This window comes from Neopelma chrysocephalum, unplaced genomic scaffold (assembly GCF_003984885.1).
Source record: "Neopelma chrysocephalum unplaced genomic scaffold, ASM398488v2 Primary Assembly neopelma1_103b, whole genome shotgun sequence".
Lineage (NCBI taxonomy): Eukaryota > Metazoa > Chordata > Aves > Passeriformes > Pipridae > Neopelma > Neopelma chrysocephalum.
In genome coordinates, this window is record NW_020897767.1 from 1996273 (window position 1) to 2012421 (window position 16149).

Here is a 16149-nt window from a genome sequence, read left to right on the forward strand (position 1 = left end):
AATAATAATAATAATAATAATAATAATAATAATAATAATAATAATAAATTAACATGTTAACAAATTAATAAATTAATAAATTAATAAATTAATAAATAAAAAGCAAGTAGTTTTTGTTACACAGACCAGCTCAGCCTTGGGGGTCACTGGTAAATGAGCACAGCCTCCTCTCCACCCGATCCTTCTCCGGTGTCCAAGAGGAGGGATAACTGTTCCCAGAAGGAGGGATAACTGTTCCCAGCCACACCAGTGTGTAGCAGGGAGGACCTGGAGGGGCTGAGTGCTGCCTCCTGCATCCAGGGACACGAGGCCCCTTTCTTATCCCTCTGCATTGCTCAGCAGGGATGGAGCGGGATCAGAGCCGGAGCAGCGGGACAGCCCTGCCCGACACGGCTCCAGCCTCTCCCTGCACAGCCACCACTGTGCTCACACAGCTCAGCCTCTGCCTGGGCCACAAACAGAGCTTTTCCCTTTGGAAAAGCAGGGCAGGCACACAGCAAAGCTCTCCAGATCCTAAACACCGCGGGTGCCTCTCTCCAGGACTCCAGGACACAGTAATTGCTCTGAATTCCCACGTCCGGCAGCTGCTTCAGCTTTCAGGTTTCTTGTGTTTCCCAGAGTCCTAAATGACTTTCTCAAAATGAGCCTGAAGTGTGCACGGGCAGCTGCTCAAAAATCAGAAATCCCTGAGATTTAAACCTCCAAACCTTAGAATAAAATACCAGGGAAAAGCCAGGAGTGTTCCCACTGCACAAACAGGGATCAAGGAGCCGATGCCTCGGGTCACTGGCAAGTGAAATCCAGTGAGTTGTTGAGTTCTAGCACAAAGTCTGAGTCCAAAACAGACCAAATCCAAGCCCTGCTAACAGATTTACAGCTCCATCAAGGCAAAAAAGCAACATACTGAGCTCCATTAAAATGACACATTCAGACAGCGCTGCCTCTGCTGGAACGGCACCTGCTCATATCAGGAAACACAACAAGGGGATAATTAATTATAAGAAAAACAGGAATCTCGTATTAAGTGATAGACTGTGACCAATTCAGGCTATGAAACCACCTCAGGTGCTTCCATTTTCCTGCTCCTGCACAGGCAACCCTTCCTCAGAGCTCCACAGCTCCAGCATCACATATGGGAGATGAAAACAAGTTGGTTTTGCTGGCAACAGCTCCCTTTGGAGTTTATGGCTGAGGTTACTCCATAACACTCTGAAAATCTGGGCTGCACATAGAGCAAGCAATGGGCAGAATAAATCCCCTGCCACCAATACAAGCAAATATTTCTCTCCAGGATGAAGGGACACGTGCTCCTGGATAGTGAGATTAACGTTGCTCTAAGATTTGTTTGCAGCACTGAACTGGTTTGCTTTGAAGTTAAATTGTGAAAGACACCCTAAAGTGGGGGATAATCAAGGCAGTGTGTTTATCAAGTGACAGCAGGGTGGATATTTAGGGTTGACCCAGAAAGGGGTAAGGAAATATAAAAAATAATATGGTTTTAAGAGGAGAAAACCAAACAAAATGCAAGATAAAAGGGGAGGGAGGGGAAGTAATATAAAAAGAGAGAGGGAACAATAAATGCAATATAAAAGGGGATGGGGAAAAGAAAGTAATGTAAAGGGAGAGAGAAGCAGAGGACAGATATGACATGGGGGCAGCAGTGTGAGGGTGACAGGTTAATGCTGAGCAGTGGCATTTGTGTGATTTATTTAGTGATAAAAATAAGTGTTTGAGAGGAATTAACTGGTGCAGTTGGAGAAGACAGAGCTGTGGGAGTGCAGAGGACTGTGTGTGCCATGGAACAGCTCCTGAGCAATCCCAGGAAAACCTGGGAGGAGCAGAGTGACCAACACAAAAGCTCCAAGCTCTGGGAGAAGCTGCAGCACTCCCACATCTCCCTGCTGGCCTAAATCCTGCCATCCCAGCAATGCAGGAGGGCTGGGCAGGCAGGAAAAGAGATTACAACTGCAGAAAAATCCGACTTTCTGGTAACAGCTTTGCTAAAAATACTCCCTAACCCAGTTACCCCAATTCAGAGAACGGGCTCCTGCACAGCCTTTGCTCGGTGGGGGGATAATTCAGCAGCCACAATGACTCTGGTGTGTCACAGCCTTTCCCTGCACGGCCCCAATGTGACTTTAAAAGTCAACTTTCACCCCTCCAACCCCGAGGTCTTTAGCTCAGAGGCTGCCACAAGGACAGCCTGTCACAGCAATAATATCCCAGTGAATTCAGGGATGTCTCTCCTACTGCAGAAGTTTCTGAAAGCCTTTGGGCCGTTTCACTTGCAACAAAATTGTGGTTTCAGTACCAAATCCTCCTCGTGCAGCTGAAATGTTTAACAAAAGCTTCGAAACAAGCCCGGTTTTGCAGGAATCCCACTGCTCCCTGACCCAGAACAGTCTCTTCCATCAACCAAAAGCATCTCCTTTCCATCATGGTGAATAAGGAGCAGAGAAAAATTTCTCTTATCAGAGAGGCACTGAAAAAAATGAAGCATTTTTGGCAAAGACATCTTAGAGGACTGTTATCAAATATTTAAGTTTTTATCTCTGGATACTCATTTCTCAAGGGGGGGAGAAAAAAAAATCCCACATTCCTGGTGTCAATTAAACCCTGTGCCATACTTTGAAAATATACATTTCCTGAATATTGACCAATTATTGATGTTATAAAGGGAACCTGATAACAATCACATACATTTCCAGGACATCCCATGCAAAGTCAAGAACCAAAGAGGCCACAAATATATAGGAGTGGCTTGGATCTTCCCAGGAGATGAATAAAATCCATCAGGAATCCCATAGCTGTGACTCCACACCTTTATGATTCTGAAGGATCCCACTGGGGATATTTTGAGGTAAAGGGTTTTTTTTTTGCTGCTGCTGTGTTGGGTTTGTTTTGTTGGGATTATTTAAGCATGGGATGTTTTCACACTCCAAAATCCAGCAAAATGGAATAAAGGCATTTTCCCTGTTCACAAAGCCAAGCACCATTATCCAGTGTGTACCTTCCACTGGGGCTGGAAAAACAAACATTGGCAACGCCACAGTCAAAGTCAGAAAGCGTCAGACAATTACTGAGCGACTCTAAATCACTTGTTCTGCTTCTAACACCTGGGTTTCAAAAGGTTTCAGCAACACAAAACCGAACAAAAGAGGGAAAACAAAGAGTCTGGAAGTATTTGGGAGGTACCTGTGCTTGGTCACGTTGGGTTCCATAAGACAAAACATGTCAAGCTCAAAGGAACCCAACAAAAACAGACCCAAGTGCACAGGACTGGCGTAGATGTTATGAAAAAAATGAAAAAAAACCAACAAAAAACCAAAAAAACAACAAATCACAAACAAATCCCCTTGTGCAGAAGAGATCTTTTCATGAAGACATTCACAGTTCCAAATTGCACTTTTGTATTCAACTAAACCAGCCAGATTTTAAGTAGAAACTCATCAGCCAGCAGACAGAATTTTGGAAGGAGACAAATCCTAAGTGAGTCATTGTCATGATAACAGGAAGGACACCGAGACAATACCAAGGGTGGCAAGCAGTCAAGTTAAAAACTAAATTAAATCATCTTTCCTCCTCTGTTTTCCCCCACCCCCCAACCCCAATCCTTAAAAAAACTACCACAGGGAAAAAAAATGTTAATATTGAAGAGTTCAGAGTGGCATCTCATCCTTCCCTAAATCTGACTGTGCCAGGCCCAACAAACATTTACCAAATGAATCCAAGCCCCAGTCACTCCCTGGTGCATCCCAGGGGAGGGAACAACCACTGCCAGAAGCTGGAACGAGGTTCTCCAGGACAGATCCTCAATTCCTAAACCTTCTGGGCCCAAAAGGAGGTACCAGAGGGGAAAAGACAACACAGAGTGGCTTGAAAACTACTTTTTCCAGTTGTTTGACAGCCTATCTTGCTGAAATACATCAGTTGTATTTTAGGTTTCAAAGCTTTAAGTAGGAATCCATGTTTTTGACAGGAGAGGTGAGTAGGGTGAAGGTATTTTTTAGAGAAAAAAATTGCCAAGTGGGATTAGGAAAAGGTAAAAAAACAATGATGCCCCGAGAAAACACAAATGGGAGATTGCTTTGGTGAGAAAACAAGCTTTTTATTTTGAGTAAATCATCTTTCTAGCACCACCACCAATAAATAGAAGCTGTTTTCACACCTGAGTTCACTGCTTTTTTAGAAAAGAGAAGAGAATACCCAAGTGCAGCTTCATCCACGCAGCACACATTGATCCCTGATGGATAATTTTTCCCCCCAGTTCAGCACTTCCAGACAAGCCTGAAAGAACATCCTTTCCAGAAGGAAAACAGCAGAGGATTCAGAAGGGAATAAAAAAAAAACCCCAAACCACTCTGTCCCCACAGGTCTGTGCTTAAACCCGGCAAGAACATTCCAAGTTCAACCAGCCAAGGATTCTGCTGGGAATCTTAATGGGATGGGAAGAATCCCTGTCTCGGGAGCACCTCCCAAAACTTGGTTCAGTGCCAACAGAATCCCAGGAGCTGAATCAGCTGCCACTCATTCCAACACCTGTGGTTGTGGAATTGGACAGGGTGGAAAAGAACAATGTTTGGGCTTTGGAGAAGCTCAAATGCCCTCAAGTCAGGGGTTTTTCCACACTGTGGAAGTGTAATATTGAACATTTGCTTCTGTGCTTTATGGGAGGCTCGCTGTGCCAAGAAATAAATGTATTTCTTGATAATTAGCTCCAGAACTGTTTCATTCTGTAAAAAACAGAACCAAGACACTCCTATGCCAGTCACATCATCAATGTCCACCCCATCCCAGGATTTTAACCTTCTCCCAAGCTCCTGAAAGTAAGTGTGAAGCACAGCAACATGCCTTAGGAAAATAACTCAGCTCCCTGAATGGCCACACCAGTTTCCAGGAGTAAATGAAACAGTTTTTCCTGCAAGGCACAGAAAATCCACCCAGAGCCAGCGGGATCATCCCATGGTTGTTCTTTCCCAAGGGAAGAGCAACATGCCAAGATCTACAGGCTCCTGCTTCTTCCTGAGGCACCTACTGAGAAAAATCACCTGAAAAGAAAACCAAAAAACCAAGTGCCAGATCTGTCAGTCTTGTGCTGCTGCTGCTGCTGCTGCTCTGGGAATGGTGTGACCTGAAAGCAGCATCGCCCAAAGCCACGGGGGGATGAGCACAGCACGTCCTGGCTCTGCTCAGCCAAGGCAGCAGCTTTGGGCAGGAAAATCTCGGGCTGTGGGAGGGTTGGAGACACTCCTGAAAGCAGCAGCAGCTCCCACAAAGGTGTGTTTGGCAGCTGTGGTGCCTTCAGACACCAGGATTCCACAGAGATGGAATTGCATCCCACACCAGCCCTTCACAAAAGAACTCCCTTGGCCCTCGCTGGGAAAGAAGAGCTGGAAAACACACCGAAGATTCTGGGAGACAAAGCAGGGATCAGCTTCCCAGATTCAGGGATCTGCTGGGAGAACAGCACTCTGTGTGTCCCCTGGCAGCTTTTACACCACGACAGAAGTCACATCTTCACATCTTCCATCCAGCAGGAGCTTTGATAAAAGGTATTTATAGATCCACCACGAACAAATCCTCCACAGGCAGAGAGGGGTTGTGCATTTTGTGGGAGAGATGGAAGCCTGGCTGTTGTCAAAAGCACCAGGAAAAAAGCCCAGCAGCTAATTAAATTCTTTAATTTTTATTTTTTTTAACTAGCCATTTAGCTATTATCACAGGGGTATATTTCTCTTTTTTTTAGGTCTGTCTTAACCCCAGAGTGACAACTGCTTACCAGTACTAGAGATCTCTGCACTGCTAGGAGGGATTTAAAAACACATTAAGAACGTGCTTTTTATTAGCACAAACTCTGCTGACTTCACTGGCACATATGAAAGAAAAGCTAAAACATAACCAGGTATTTTAAGGATGGAAATAAGCGAGAATCTCTCCACAAGACATTCCAAGAGGAAAAAAAACCCACCACCTTGCTCAGCTTCCACCCCACCCGCTGCAAGGGAATCAGCCATCAATCTTTGTTTTCCTTTCTCTCACAGAATAATTCTGAGTTGGGAGGGACCCACAAGGACCGTCAAAATCCACCTCTTAGCCCTGCACAGGAATTCCTTTCATGGAACATGACACTGCAGAACAGCAGTGACCACGGCAGAGTATCAGGTGATGAGTCTGCTTGTTTGGTTTGAGGCACATTAGTTATTTATGTGGAATATTTCACGGATGAGACAACAGAATTTCCCCCCCGTGCGAGTAAAGCTCAATCCTGGGGGAATCCTCCCGCTGATCCAGGCTCTCTGCTGGATTTCCCACGGGCAGGAGCCCCCCGGGGTGGGCACTGAGGGGCTGGGAAAGGCTCTGCCTGTGCCTGACACCGGGATCTGCAGAGCTCAGCAGCTCCCGCTAAGCCGGGCTTTACACATTCCCTGCCGCTGCAGCGCCCAAAGCAGCTGACAGCCACAATGAAGAGGCTTTTTATCCCCTTCCTGGTAACAACATGAGCTTCCCGAGCTGCCTTTTGGATGTTCTCCTTCCTAACAGCCTGCAAAAAATCACCCTGCACTCAAAGGAAGTGGTCACTCCGGACTTAAAAAGAAAAACGAAGGTGAAAACACCATCTCCTCGCAACTAATTCCTAAATATTTTACAGCAGGGCTGGAATTATTCTCTCCCATAAACATAAAGCAGAAAGTACCCTCCTGGGGAGCATCCCACCAGGTGCTGAGCTTCTCTCCATCCTTCCTTTGCAGGTGCTCAGGAATGAAAGCCCTTGGAGGAACAGGGATGAACACAACAAAACCACGGCGGATTATCCCCACTGCTCCCTCCAGCAAACAGCTCCACGCTCTCCAACGAGCCCACGAGAAGGAAGCCAGCTAGGAAAATACATTTTTAGGTGTGTCAGCCAACACAATCAATCAGAGAGTCACCTTGAGGTTGCAGAGATAGAGATAAAATGAAGCTGCAGTCTGAGGACTCTGTTGGGCGGCCAAGCGCAAAGGAAAGGGCTGGATTGACTCCCCTCGCCTTTCCCTGCCCTGGTTAAAGGTGAGATCCATCTGAGAGGCTTTTTATAGCCTAAACTTTGAAGCAGAATCAAAACACAGAGGGTTTTGTCCGATTTAACCAAAGGAAAACTGAAGGTGAGGCTTGTGATGTTCCACACTTGGCTGTGTCACAAGAGCGAAGCACACGGGGATGGATGGATGGATGGATGGATGGATGGATGGATGGAAGGGGCCAGGACATAAAACACGGGGTCAAATCCCAACTCCAAGGGGGTGACACTGCCCTGGGAATTCCCTGAGAAGGAGCTCTGACCCCCACAACCCCACGCATCACAGAGATCCAGCTTTAGTCAGGGCCTGAAAGGCAAACTCACGCCCAAGTGGTTAAACTCCCCCCATTGCTGCTCATTTTCAGAAATATCACCCAGTCTGATTGCAGAAATATCATCCAACCTTCAGTTTTTTGCTGGCAAATCTGCTCATGGCCCCAGGGAAGTATAATGGGAGATGACAGTGGGAAGTTCAGGGGAAAAAAAAAAAAAAAGGGCATTTTCCCCACAATTGTTTGCTGGGAAGAAGTAAATTTGTTCAGGTTTACTAGTCAGGGGGAAAAAAAAGATGTTTCCTTTAAATAATTTCTATTATATTTTTTTCTTAGGTGATGACACAATTCCTCTGGGAGGGGTTGGTGGTTTGGTTTGGGTTTTTTTAAATTTCAACAGAACCTTTTTCTTTCCAACATATGAATCAAAAATAAAAGCTGCATTGCAGTGTTTTCAAGTGCTATAGTAAAACACAAAAAAATGTGTTTATGGTTCTGGTTTATTTGTACTTTATATAACATTTCTAAGAGGTTTTGAAGTCTAAAGCCCTGCTTTTCTACGAGGAGGTCTGCTCTAGTAGTGCCTTCCACCAGAACCAGGATTCCTTCCCCTGCCAGGCTTTATTTGTTGGAGGGAAGCAGCTCCTTAAAACCAGTAAATGACAATTCCAAGCAGCATTTCCTACTCATGCTGCAGTGGAATCCACTGGGGATCAAGTTACACCAAAGCCCAACGAGCTCGGTGCTGCAAATAAAGAGGACAAAGAATACAGAGAGAGATTTTCATGTTCACTTACACCTCCAAACCTCCAAGGATCCCCCTGGATGGTTCCTCTCTCTCTCTGGAAAAGCAGAACCTGGATTTGAGGACATATTGCACTGGTGGAGGTGATTAAAATGTGCACCTAAAACCTTGCCCTGGGAAAGAAACTCTAAGCCTCTGATTTCCAAGATAGCAAAAACAACCCCCTTAAACCTGCCAACCTGAAAATATATATATTAAATAAATATTTATATCAATAAATACACGTGCTTTGCTCGTTTCTCTCTATTTTTTTTAAACTTCCGTGGTAGGAAATTAACAGTTGCTGTTATTTTTCCCTTTTACCTTTACCAAAGGAATTCTCTCCTGTCAGCAAGAAACAAAAAACCTCTTCTTCCAGAGCACCTCAGTTACTGTTTTCCACAGACAACAGATACTTTATAGAAAAAGATACATTATAAGCGGAAAAAGACAATTCCAAACTCCATTTCTCTTAAAAACACAGCCCTGCTAAAGGATTTACAGTAGATGTATTTTAATCTGGCTTTAATATGTCTGAGGGTTTATTTGTTTAAGGGGGGGGAGGGGAATTTGCTGACATTTGTTTTTTTTAAACACCCAAATGACTGTGCTCCAGTTACATTTTCGTTCCTGATATTTGCTGGCCAAATCCAGCCCTCCCCTGCTGACCAAGATTGATAACCAATTTGATTATTCTATTGTTAACAGGCTGCTGGGGGTGGCACAGCTTTAACCTTCAAAGGAAGACAATTAATTTGGCTACAGGGAGAACATTTCTATAAATGACATAAAAGAATAAGAAAACAAGGTAATAACCGTTTATGTCCTGGATCGACTCATTTTTCCCTTGCAACTGTTCTGCAACTTTCACCAGAGGAGTTTCTAACAGACTCAAGGTTTTAAGAAGAATTTTAACAAATCTTGCACTGACAATTACTTTTAAGACCTCTTTATCATTGTCTGGTGTGAAACGTTATTGGTTTAAGCACAGAGGACCAATACGTGAAATAAAGCACCAAGCACGAGGCAAACCAAAAATTCGAGTTCAGGCACCCGGTGCTGTCCGTGCTCCCCCTCCAAAACCAGCACCGGCAGGTTCCCGAGATCAACCCCTCCCAGGGACCCGGTTTTGGGGGGCTCCAGCCGCGGGGAGGGAAAGGGAAGCGCTGATGAATCAGCCCCGGGGAAGGAGCCACATCCCGCACCCTTTGTTCCCTCTAAATCAACCCCTGGGAACACCGGAGCCCCTGCAGAGCGCGGGGAGGGCGCTGCGGGCGCAGGGACCCTCGAGATTCGGGCGATTGGATCCTTTCGGACGCGATGACAAAACTTGGGTCGCGTCCCCCCCCCCTTGGGATGATCAGCGGGGACCCGCCAGCACCGCCCGCCCGGGGATGCGCTGCGGCCACGGAGCGCTCCCGCAGCCGCGGGAATGAGGGTCCAGGGATGGGGATGCCGGGAATGAGGAATCCAGGGATGAGCATCCCGGAGATGAGGGTGCCGGGGGTGACGGTCCTGGCCATGGGGGCCCCGGGGATGAGGATCCCGGGGATGGGAGCGCCAGGGACGAGCATCCAGGGGACGGGGGTCCCGGAGATGGGGGTGCCGGGGATGAGGAATCCAGGGATGAGCATCCCGGAGATGGGGGTGCCGGGGGTGACGGTCCCGGGAGTGAGGGTCCCGGTCATGGGGGCCCTGGGGATGAGGATCCCGGGAATAGGGGTGCAGGGATGAGCATCCCGGGGATGGGGGTGCCAGGGATGAGCATCCCGGGAATAGGGGTGCCGGGGATGAGGACCCCGGGGATGAGCATCCCAGGGATGGGAGTCCCGGGGATGAGGGTCCCGGGGCTGGGGTAACTCCGCCGCCGGCGCTGCCGCAGGGGCGCGGCGGAGCGCGGGGGCCGCCCCAGCCGAGCATGCCCAGTGCCCGGCATGACATCAGCGCCCGAGCCCGCCGAGCCCCCGCGCCCCCCGGCCCTGCCCGGAGACCCCCCGGGGGAACCCGGACCCCTCGCCGGGTGAGCGGGGGGCAGCCCCGCAGGGGGGGCGCGGGGACCGCATCCATCCTTCCCGCCCCCCCCCGTTCCGCCGCAGCGGGAACAATGGCCGGGGTGGGGGGGACACACGGTGGAAGGGGGGGATGTTCGGGGGTGCCCCGCGGGCGGTGGGACGGCGGGGAGCGATGCCGTGTCCCCGGCGGGGGATGGCGATGCTGGCGATGCTCCCGCCGCCCGCGCGAAGGATGCGGGAGGAGGAGGAGAAGAAGAAGAAGAAGGATGCGGCAGACTCACCCCGATGACCACGGTCTCGTCGCCCTTGAATTTGGGGATGAATTTGTCGCCGCGGAGGATCTCGGCCTCGTTGAGGGGCCGGAAGCGGCACATCACCTTGATGCTGCACTCGGCGGGGTCCGCCATGGCCGGGCAGCAGCGGCAGCGCCGGGCTGGGGCCGCCGAGCGGGCGGGGCCGGGCGGGGCCGGGGCGCCGAGAGCCGCTCACAGCCCCCACAGCCCCTCTCGCAAGCCCCTCTGGCAGCCCGCGGACCCGCCCCGGACCGGCCCCGCACCGGCCGCGGCTGCGCGGGGACACGGGGGCGGTGCGGGGACCGCGGCGTCCGCCCCTCGGCATCACAGGGATGCGGGAGCGCCGGAGGGGGTGGGATGCTGGGAGATGAAAGATCATCCTCTTCTCTTCCCAGGGACACCTCCCGCTAGCCCAGGTTGCTCCAAGCCCTGTCCAACCTGGCCTTGGACACCAGGGATCCAGGGGCAGCCACAGCTTCTCTGGGAAACCTATTCCAGTGTCCCACCATCCCCACAGGGAAGAATATCTTCCATATATCTACACTAAATTTCTTCTCTTTCAGTTGAACCCCTCACTCCTTGTCCTATCACTCCAGTTCCTGATGAAGAGTCCCTTTCCAGCTTCCTTCAGATACTGGGGTCTCCACACAACCTTGTCCTCTCCAGGCTGAACAGCCCCAACTTTCTCAGCCTGTCTCCATATGGGAAGTGCTCCAGGCCCCTCACCAACTTTGTGGTTATGCTCTGGACTTGCTCCAACAGACTCCCCTCAGCATCCTTCCCACTCAGACCCCACTTAGTGGCCCCCAACTCAGAGCCCCACTCAGCACTTTTCCCCCTCAGATTCCCCTCAGAATTCCCCTGAGTTCCCCCCTGAGATGCCTTTGTCTCAAATCAAAGACAAGGCTGTCTTTGGTTCAAAAATCTGAGCTCAGGCACCGGGTGCTGTCCATGTACCCCCACCCAAACCAGCACCAGCAGGTTCCTGAGGCCAACCCCTCCCAGAGACCAACCTTAGGATTGTCTTCTCTTTTCCTTAAAACACAAGATCAGCCATGTGTATGACATTCACAATGTAACTGTTCAATCCTAATCATCCAGCTACAGCTATTGATTAACTATAACAACAAAAACAAAAATTACAGAGTTTGACTCGAACCTCGAGGGGCTCAAATCTTGGATTACACCTGTGCTGCCTATGGGAAAATCCTAAAGGGACAAGGAGGGAGGACAGAGCTGTGCTTTGCCTCTGGCACAAGCTGGATCTATAACCAGGTTCTTTATTCCTGGAATACATTATGTACACATATTACATCATTGCTGTGAGGAAAAGCAGAAGCAATGGTACCTCTGGGTGACGCTTGGACCTCGTTCAATTGACAGGAAGTTTGGTCACGACGCAGTCGGTGAATCAGCATCTGGGAAAAACAGATGGAGTGGGCTGGAAGCTGTTCCTACACATCAGGGGTGCTGTCCTTCTGCACCTCCTCCAACAATGCTCCTTCTTTACCTGCTAAAAGCACCTGCAAAACTTGCCCTTCTGTGTCCAGACTCCTTTATTTCACTGCATTCTCGTGATTTGAAGTGTCTGGACCACAGGACATCTCCTCCTCCTCCTCCATCATTTTCTCCCTAGAAGATAAAGAAGATTCCAACCACCACTGATGTCTTCTGGACATGACCCAGACTTCAGCAGTTCCTAAAACTCGGTTTCTTCCCGAGTCCCAGTTTAACTCAATTAGCCTCAGCCCTACAATTAAGGTGATGGCGGACAGACCTCCAGCATTTTGATGGAAATCTCCCTTTCTTCCAGCTCCAGTGGTTGTCCTCATTACCTGAGGTAGATGTGAGGTGCAGGCTTGTTCCAGAGGCTCTCACACCCCTCTTGAAAGCAATTACATCGAGGAGAGTTAGCAATGTGCAGCATGTGATAAGACATTATTATATAATGAGATTTATTCCTGTGGATTACCAATTATCCCTTTCATTTCTCTTATGTTTCAAGCTTTTACCCTGAATAGCAAATTTTGTTAGTCATGACAAGCAGGGGCTTAGTCATAAAAGACAACCCTTTGGATGAATTAATCCTTATTTTCCTCCATTATCCAGAGCTCATTTTGGAGCAAGATAGGCAAAAAAATCTTATTTTCCTGTTCGAGCAGGTATAATCTGCAATCAGAATTCAAAGGGCCATCTTTTCTGAGCAGTTTTGGCACAAACAATGTGACATTGTCTGTGGTGCAGACAATACCTCATTGTCACTGAGCTGCTATTTTTACTACTTATTACCAGCTTAGGTTAAGCAGCCTAGTGGGAACAGGAATTTTCAGCCAGACTTGGGAGTGATCAGCTCCTCCTGGGGCTTGTGAGCTCCTTCCAGGCTGGGCTGGGTGCCTGAAGGTGTGATGTAGAGTTTTTTGGGAAACTATTTTACATAAAGCATGAAGAGACACAAAACCAGGCAGATGTCACTCCTGTCACTTTAATTACTCCCTTTCATCTGAGCCCATGTCATTTTTCAGTCGTTCACTTTACAATAAACACCACTGTGGCTGTGTTTCATTGAGCTTTCTCACACCAGAACACAAGAGAATTTTCCTCCTACCAGTACCACAAAAGCAAAAGCCAGAGAACCTCGATGTCACCTCATTTTCCCTCTTTCCCAGCAAGTCCTCCAGTTGTAATTCCACAGTTTAGCTCACCCTGGCAGACCAGGTATGGTTTGAGAGAGAGCTCTGATTTTTTTCCTGAAGAAATTCTCAGGCTGAGCCAACCTCAGCTGGGACAGTTCAAACAGCACAAGATGTCAGAGCTTCCCAAAAGGAATAACAAATTGACTGGGATCATGAGAGGACAAGATACCAGGATAACAAGGTGTTAAGGCTGCAGGAAAACCAAGAGGGGAACAGGTGACAGTCCTGAAGGACACCAGAAGGTGGATTGTGATTGAGGTGATTCCACAGAAATAAGGGAACTGGGCATTTCAGAAAGGGAAAAAACAATTTCCCACGTGCAGAGCTCCAAGAACTTTGTTTCCTTTCGTTGCTTCTGGCTCCAGGAACGGGCTTTGGAGTTGGGAAGGAGCTTCAGGAGGAAAAAAAAGAACACCAAGGTTGAATTTCTGCTGTGTTTAACAGTTCAGTGCTGGCCAGGGGTGTAATTTGTCAGCAGGGAAAGCGGCTTTAATGCAGATCCCATTGATCCTGGTGCCTCAGCAGTGGCCTGAGAGAGGAAATCTGATGAAATGCCTGTGCCAGCAGTGCTGAGATATTTGTGGGTAAAGGGGTGGGAAAGGATTTCTCCCCAAAGGGTTGGGATTCCCATGACAGAAAGCAATTTTAAGTGCCTTAAGTAGTTAATGTCCCACAGACACCAGAAGACACTGTTAGAGTGCACCAGGGAACACGTTTGCTAAGCCAGGACATGAAAGGGTTTAGGAGGAATAAAAATAAATAAGCAAATAAATAAAACGGGCTAAAAAGTGCTGAGAAAACAATTAGGAGGGAGTGAGGTACAGGAACATCCAATGTGCATCCCCAGGGATCACCAAAGGCATGGAGGCACATCCACAGCTCAGGAGGGACTGGGGGACAGGAACATTTGGGCCAGGCAAGGGGAAAATGCAGCAGCAAAATGTACAGGAGCTGCACAACTGACCCTCTCAGTCACCCAGGATGGTTATCCCACACACAACATCCCTTTGATCCGACAGGGAAGGATTTCTTTGGGGATTGGGGCCGTGGGGGTTCCTTTCTCACACCTCCACAGAAGGTCAGGTGTGGGAATGGAGCACTGGCACTCCAAAGATGCTCCAGGAGAAAAGTGTCTGCCAGGGAGTTTAAGAGCAGCATTGCTTCTGATTTGCAAAACACTTCCTGTAAAAAAATATATAAATTTCTTAAGTACACACATAAATCTCAACTTTATATAAATTTTTCACATTATACAGTCACCTAAATCATGTTAACCTACCTATAAAAAAATGGGTTTGCTAAAAATAAATAAATAAATGGAATTTTTTTACCACTTTGTAAGACAGCAAAGCCTTTTAGTTGCTTATATTCAATACTCAAAACATTTTTCCAGGTTGCCATCTTTTTATTTGGGTTCCTCGATAAATCACCCAAATCAAAGGATGGGAACTCGGGGGGAAAAAATGTGTGGTCTTTAAATTATAGGAAGTTATGAAGCAGCCATTAAAAACAAAAAAAAAAGCACTAAAAGCCACTAAAAAATACCCAATCCCAAGCCACAAAGCGTCCCCGGAGCTGCAGAAAGAGTTAAAGAGCATCACAGGCAGCTGATGCCATCTTCTGGTGTCACTTACAGCGCCGGGGATTTAAACCCACCAGGACCAGTCCGGTCAGATCATCATCAGGAAGGGAGGGGGACGACGATGCTATTTTAAGGAGCACTTTGTCCCCAGGGCAGGGCTCAGTGAAGTGACATTAATTGGGGCAGGGTCAGCCAAGCGTTAAGAGCCACGGTGGGAAGCGAGCACCAGGCTGCCACCAATTCCCAGCCAGCTGCCACCAGCCCGGGGCCCCGGGGGGGGAATTTGGGCACGTGGGGCTCCTTGGCAGCTTCTGCTCTGTTAAAAACCAGCCCCGAGTGCTCCCGAGGTTTGGGGAGTGCAGCTGTGAGATGTGCCTTGGTCACTGGATCGTTGTTCTGCTCCATTAGCTCTGCTGGCCTGGGGAGAGCCCACAGCTGACAGGCACAGCTCATTCCTACCGACATTCCCGAGTGGATGAGACCTTGTCAGGGTGTGATCCCACACGGATGGTGCCAAGGTCAGTCCTGTACTCCCACCAGTCAGAAGGATTCAGGCTGAGATGGCTGTTGTGTTGCAGGTTTTCTGTTATCTGCCACGTATCTGCCTGAATTATTGCCTCCCTCCTTCCTTTGCTCCTTGCTCTGATCCTTCTACATCCTCCTCCCTGGGCAATTCCACTTGGATTGGAGTTATCCAGGGTGCAATGGACTGAGGCCAAACTGGACTAAAGAGATTTTACTATTCTTAGTCACAGAAATAATCATAACTTCACAAAGTTATGAGGCTGTTAGAGTGGGGAGGCCCTGGCACAGGTTGCCCAGAGAAGCTGTGGCTGCCCCTGGATCCCTGGAAGTGTCCAAAGCCAGGTTGGAGGGGCTTGGAGCAACCTGGGCTAGTGGAAGGTGTCCCTGCCCGTGGCAGGGGTGGGACAAGATGAGTTTTAAAGTCCCTTCCAACCCAAACCCTTCTGGGATTCAGGGATTCCCAATCAATCCGTGTGACAGGCACAGGGAGAGGCTCTTGACACATCCACAGGGCTGGACAAAGCTGCTGAGGAGTGGCCACAGCCCAGGAAGGACTTCACTGTTACTCCCTTTCACTTTTCAGATTTCCTATTCCAGCTACATTACTTTTTCTTTTTTTCTTTAAGCTGTATTTACTGGGTGACAATCCAGACTGATTAAATGGGGTTAAATCAAACTTGCATGGGTGCTCTTCCTTAATTTTATGGGATTACATCATTAAAAAATGCAAAGCACACACAGATGCATTTAGAGATACAGTGGGTGCACTTTATGAAGGTTGTTCTCCACCTTTCTAAGAGTAAGTCTGAATATTGCAAAACCTAAAAGTAGAACAAACATGGAAGTGAGATTTGAAACTGGTTCTCTGAAGTCAAACCCAGGAAGCCTGTTGGGATGACAACTGAACACACACCAAAGCTCCAGTCAGTTT

At 48.3% G+C, this 16149-nt stretch overlaps 1 protein-coding gene across 1 annotated transcript in view; it reads right to left on the minus strand.

Moving 5' to 3' along the window:
• Window positions 1–10593, minus strand: part of KIF5C (kinesin family member 5C) — a 71207-nt gene extending 60614 nt beyond the window's left edge. The window contains exon 1 of the mRNA XM_027695925.1: window positions 10407–10593. Within this exon, the coding sequence (XP_027551726.1) occupies window positions 10407–10532 (126 nt within the window). The 5' untranslated portion in view covers window positions 10533–10593. The remainder of the gene's footprint in view (window positions 1–10406) is intronic.
• Between the last annotated feature and the right edge of the window lie 5556 nt (window positions 10594–16149).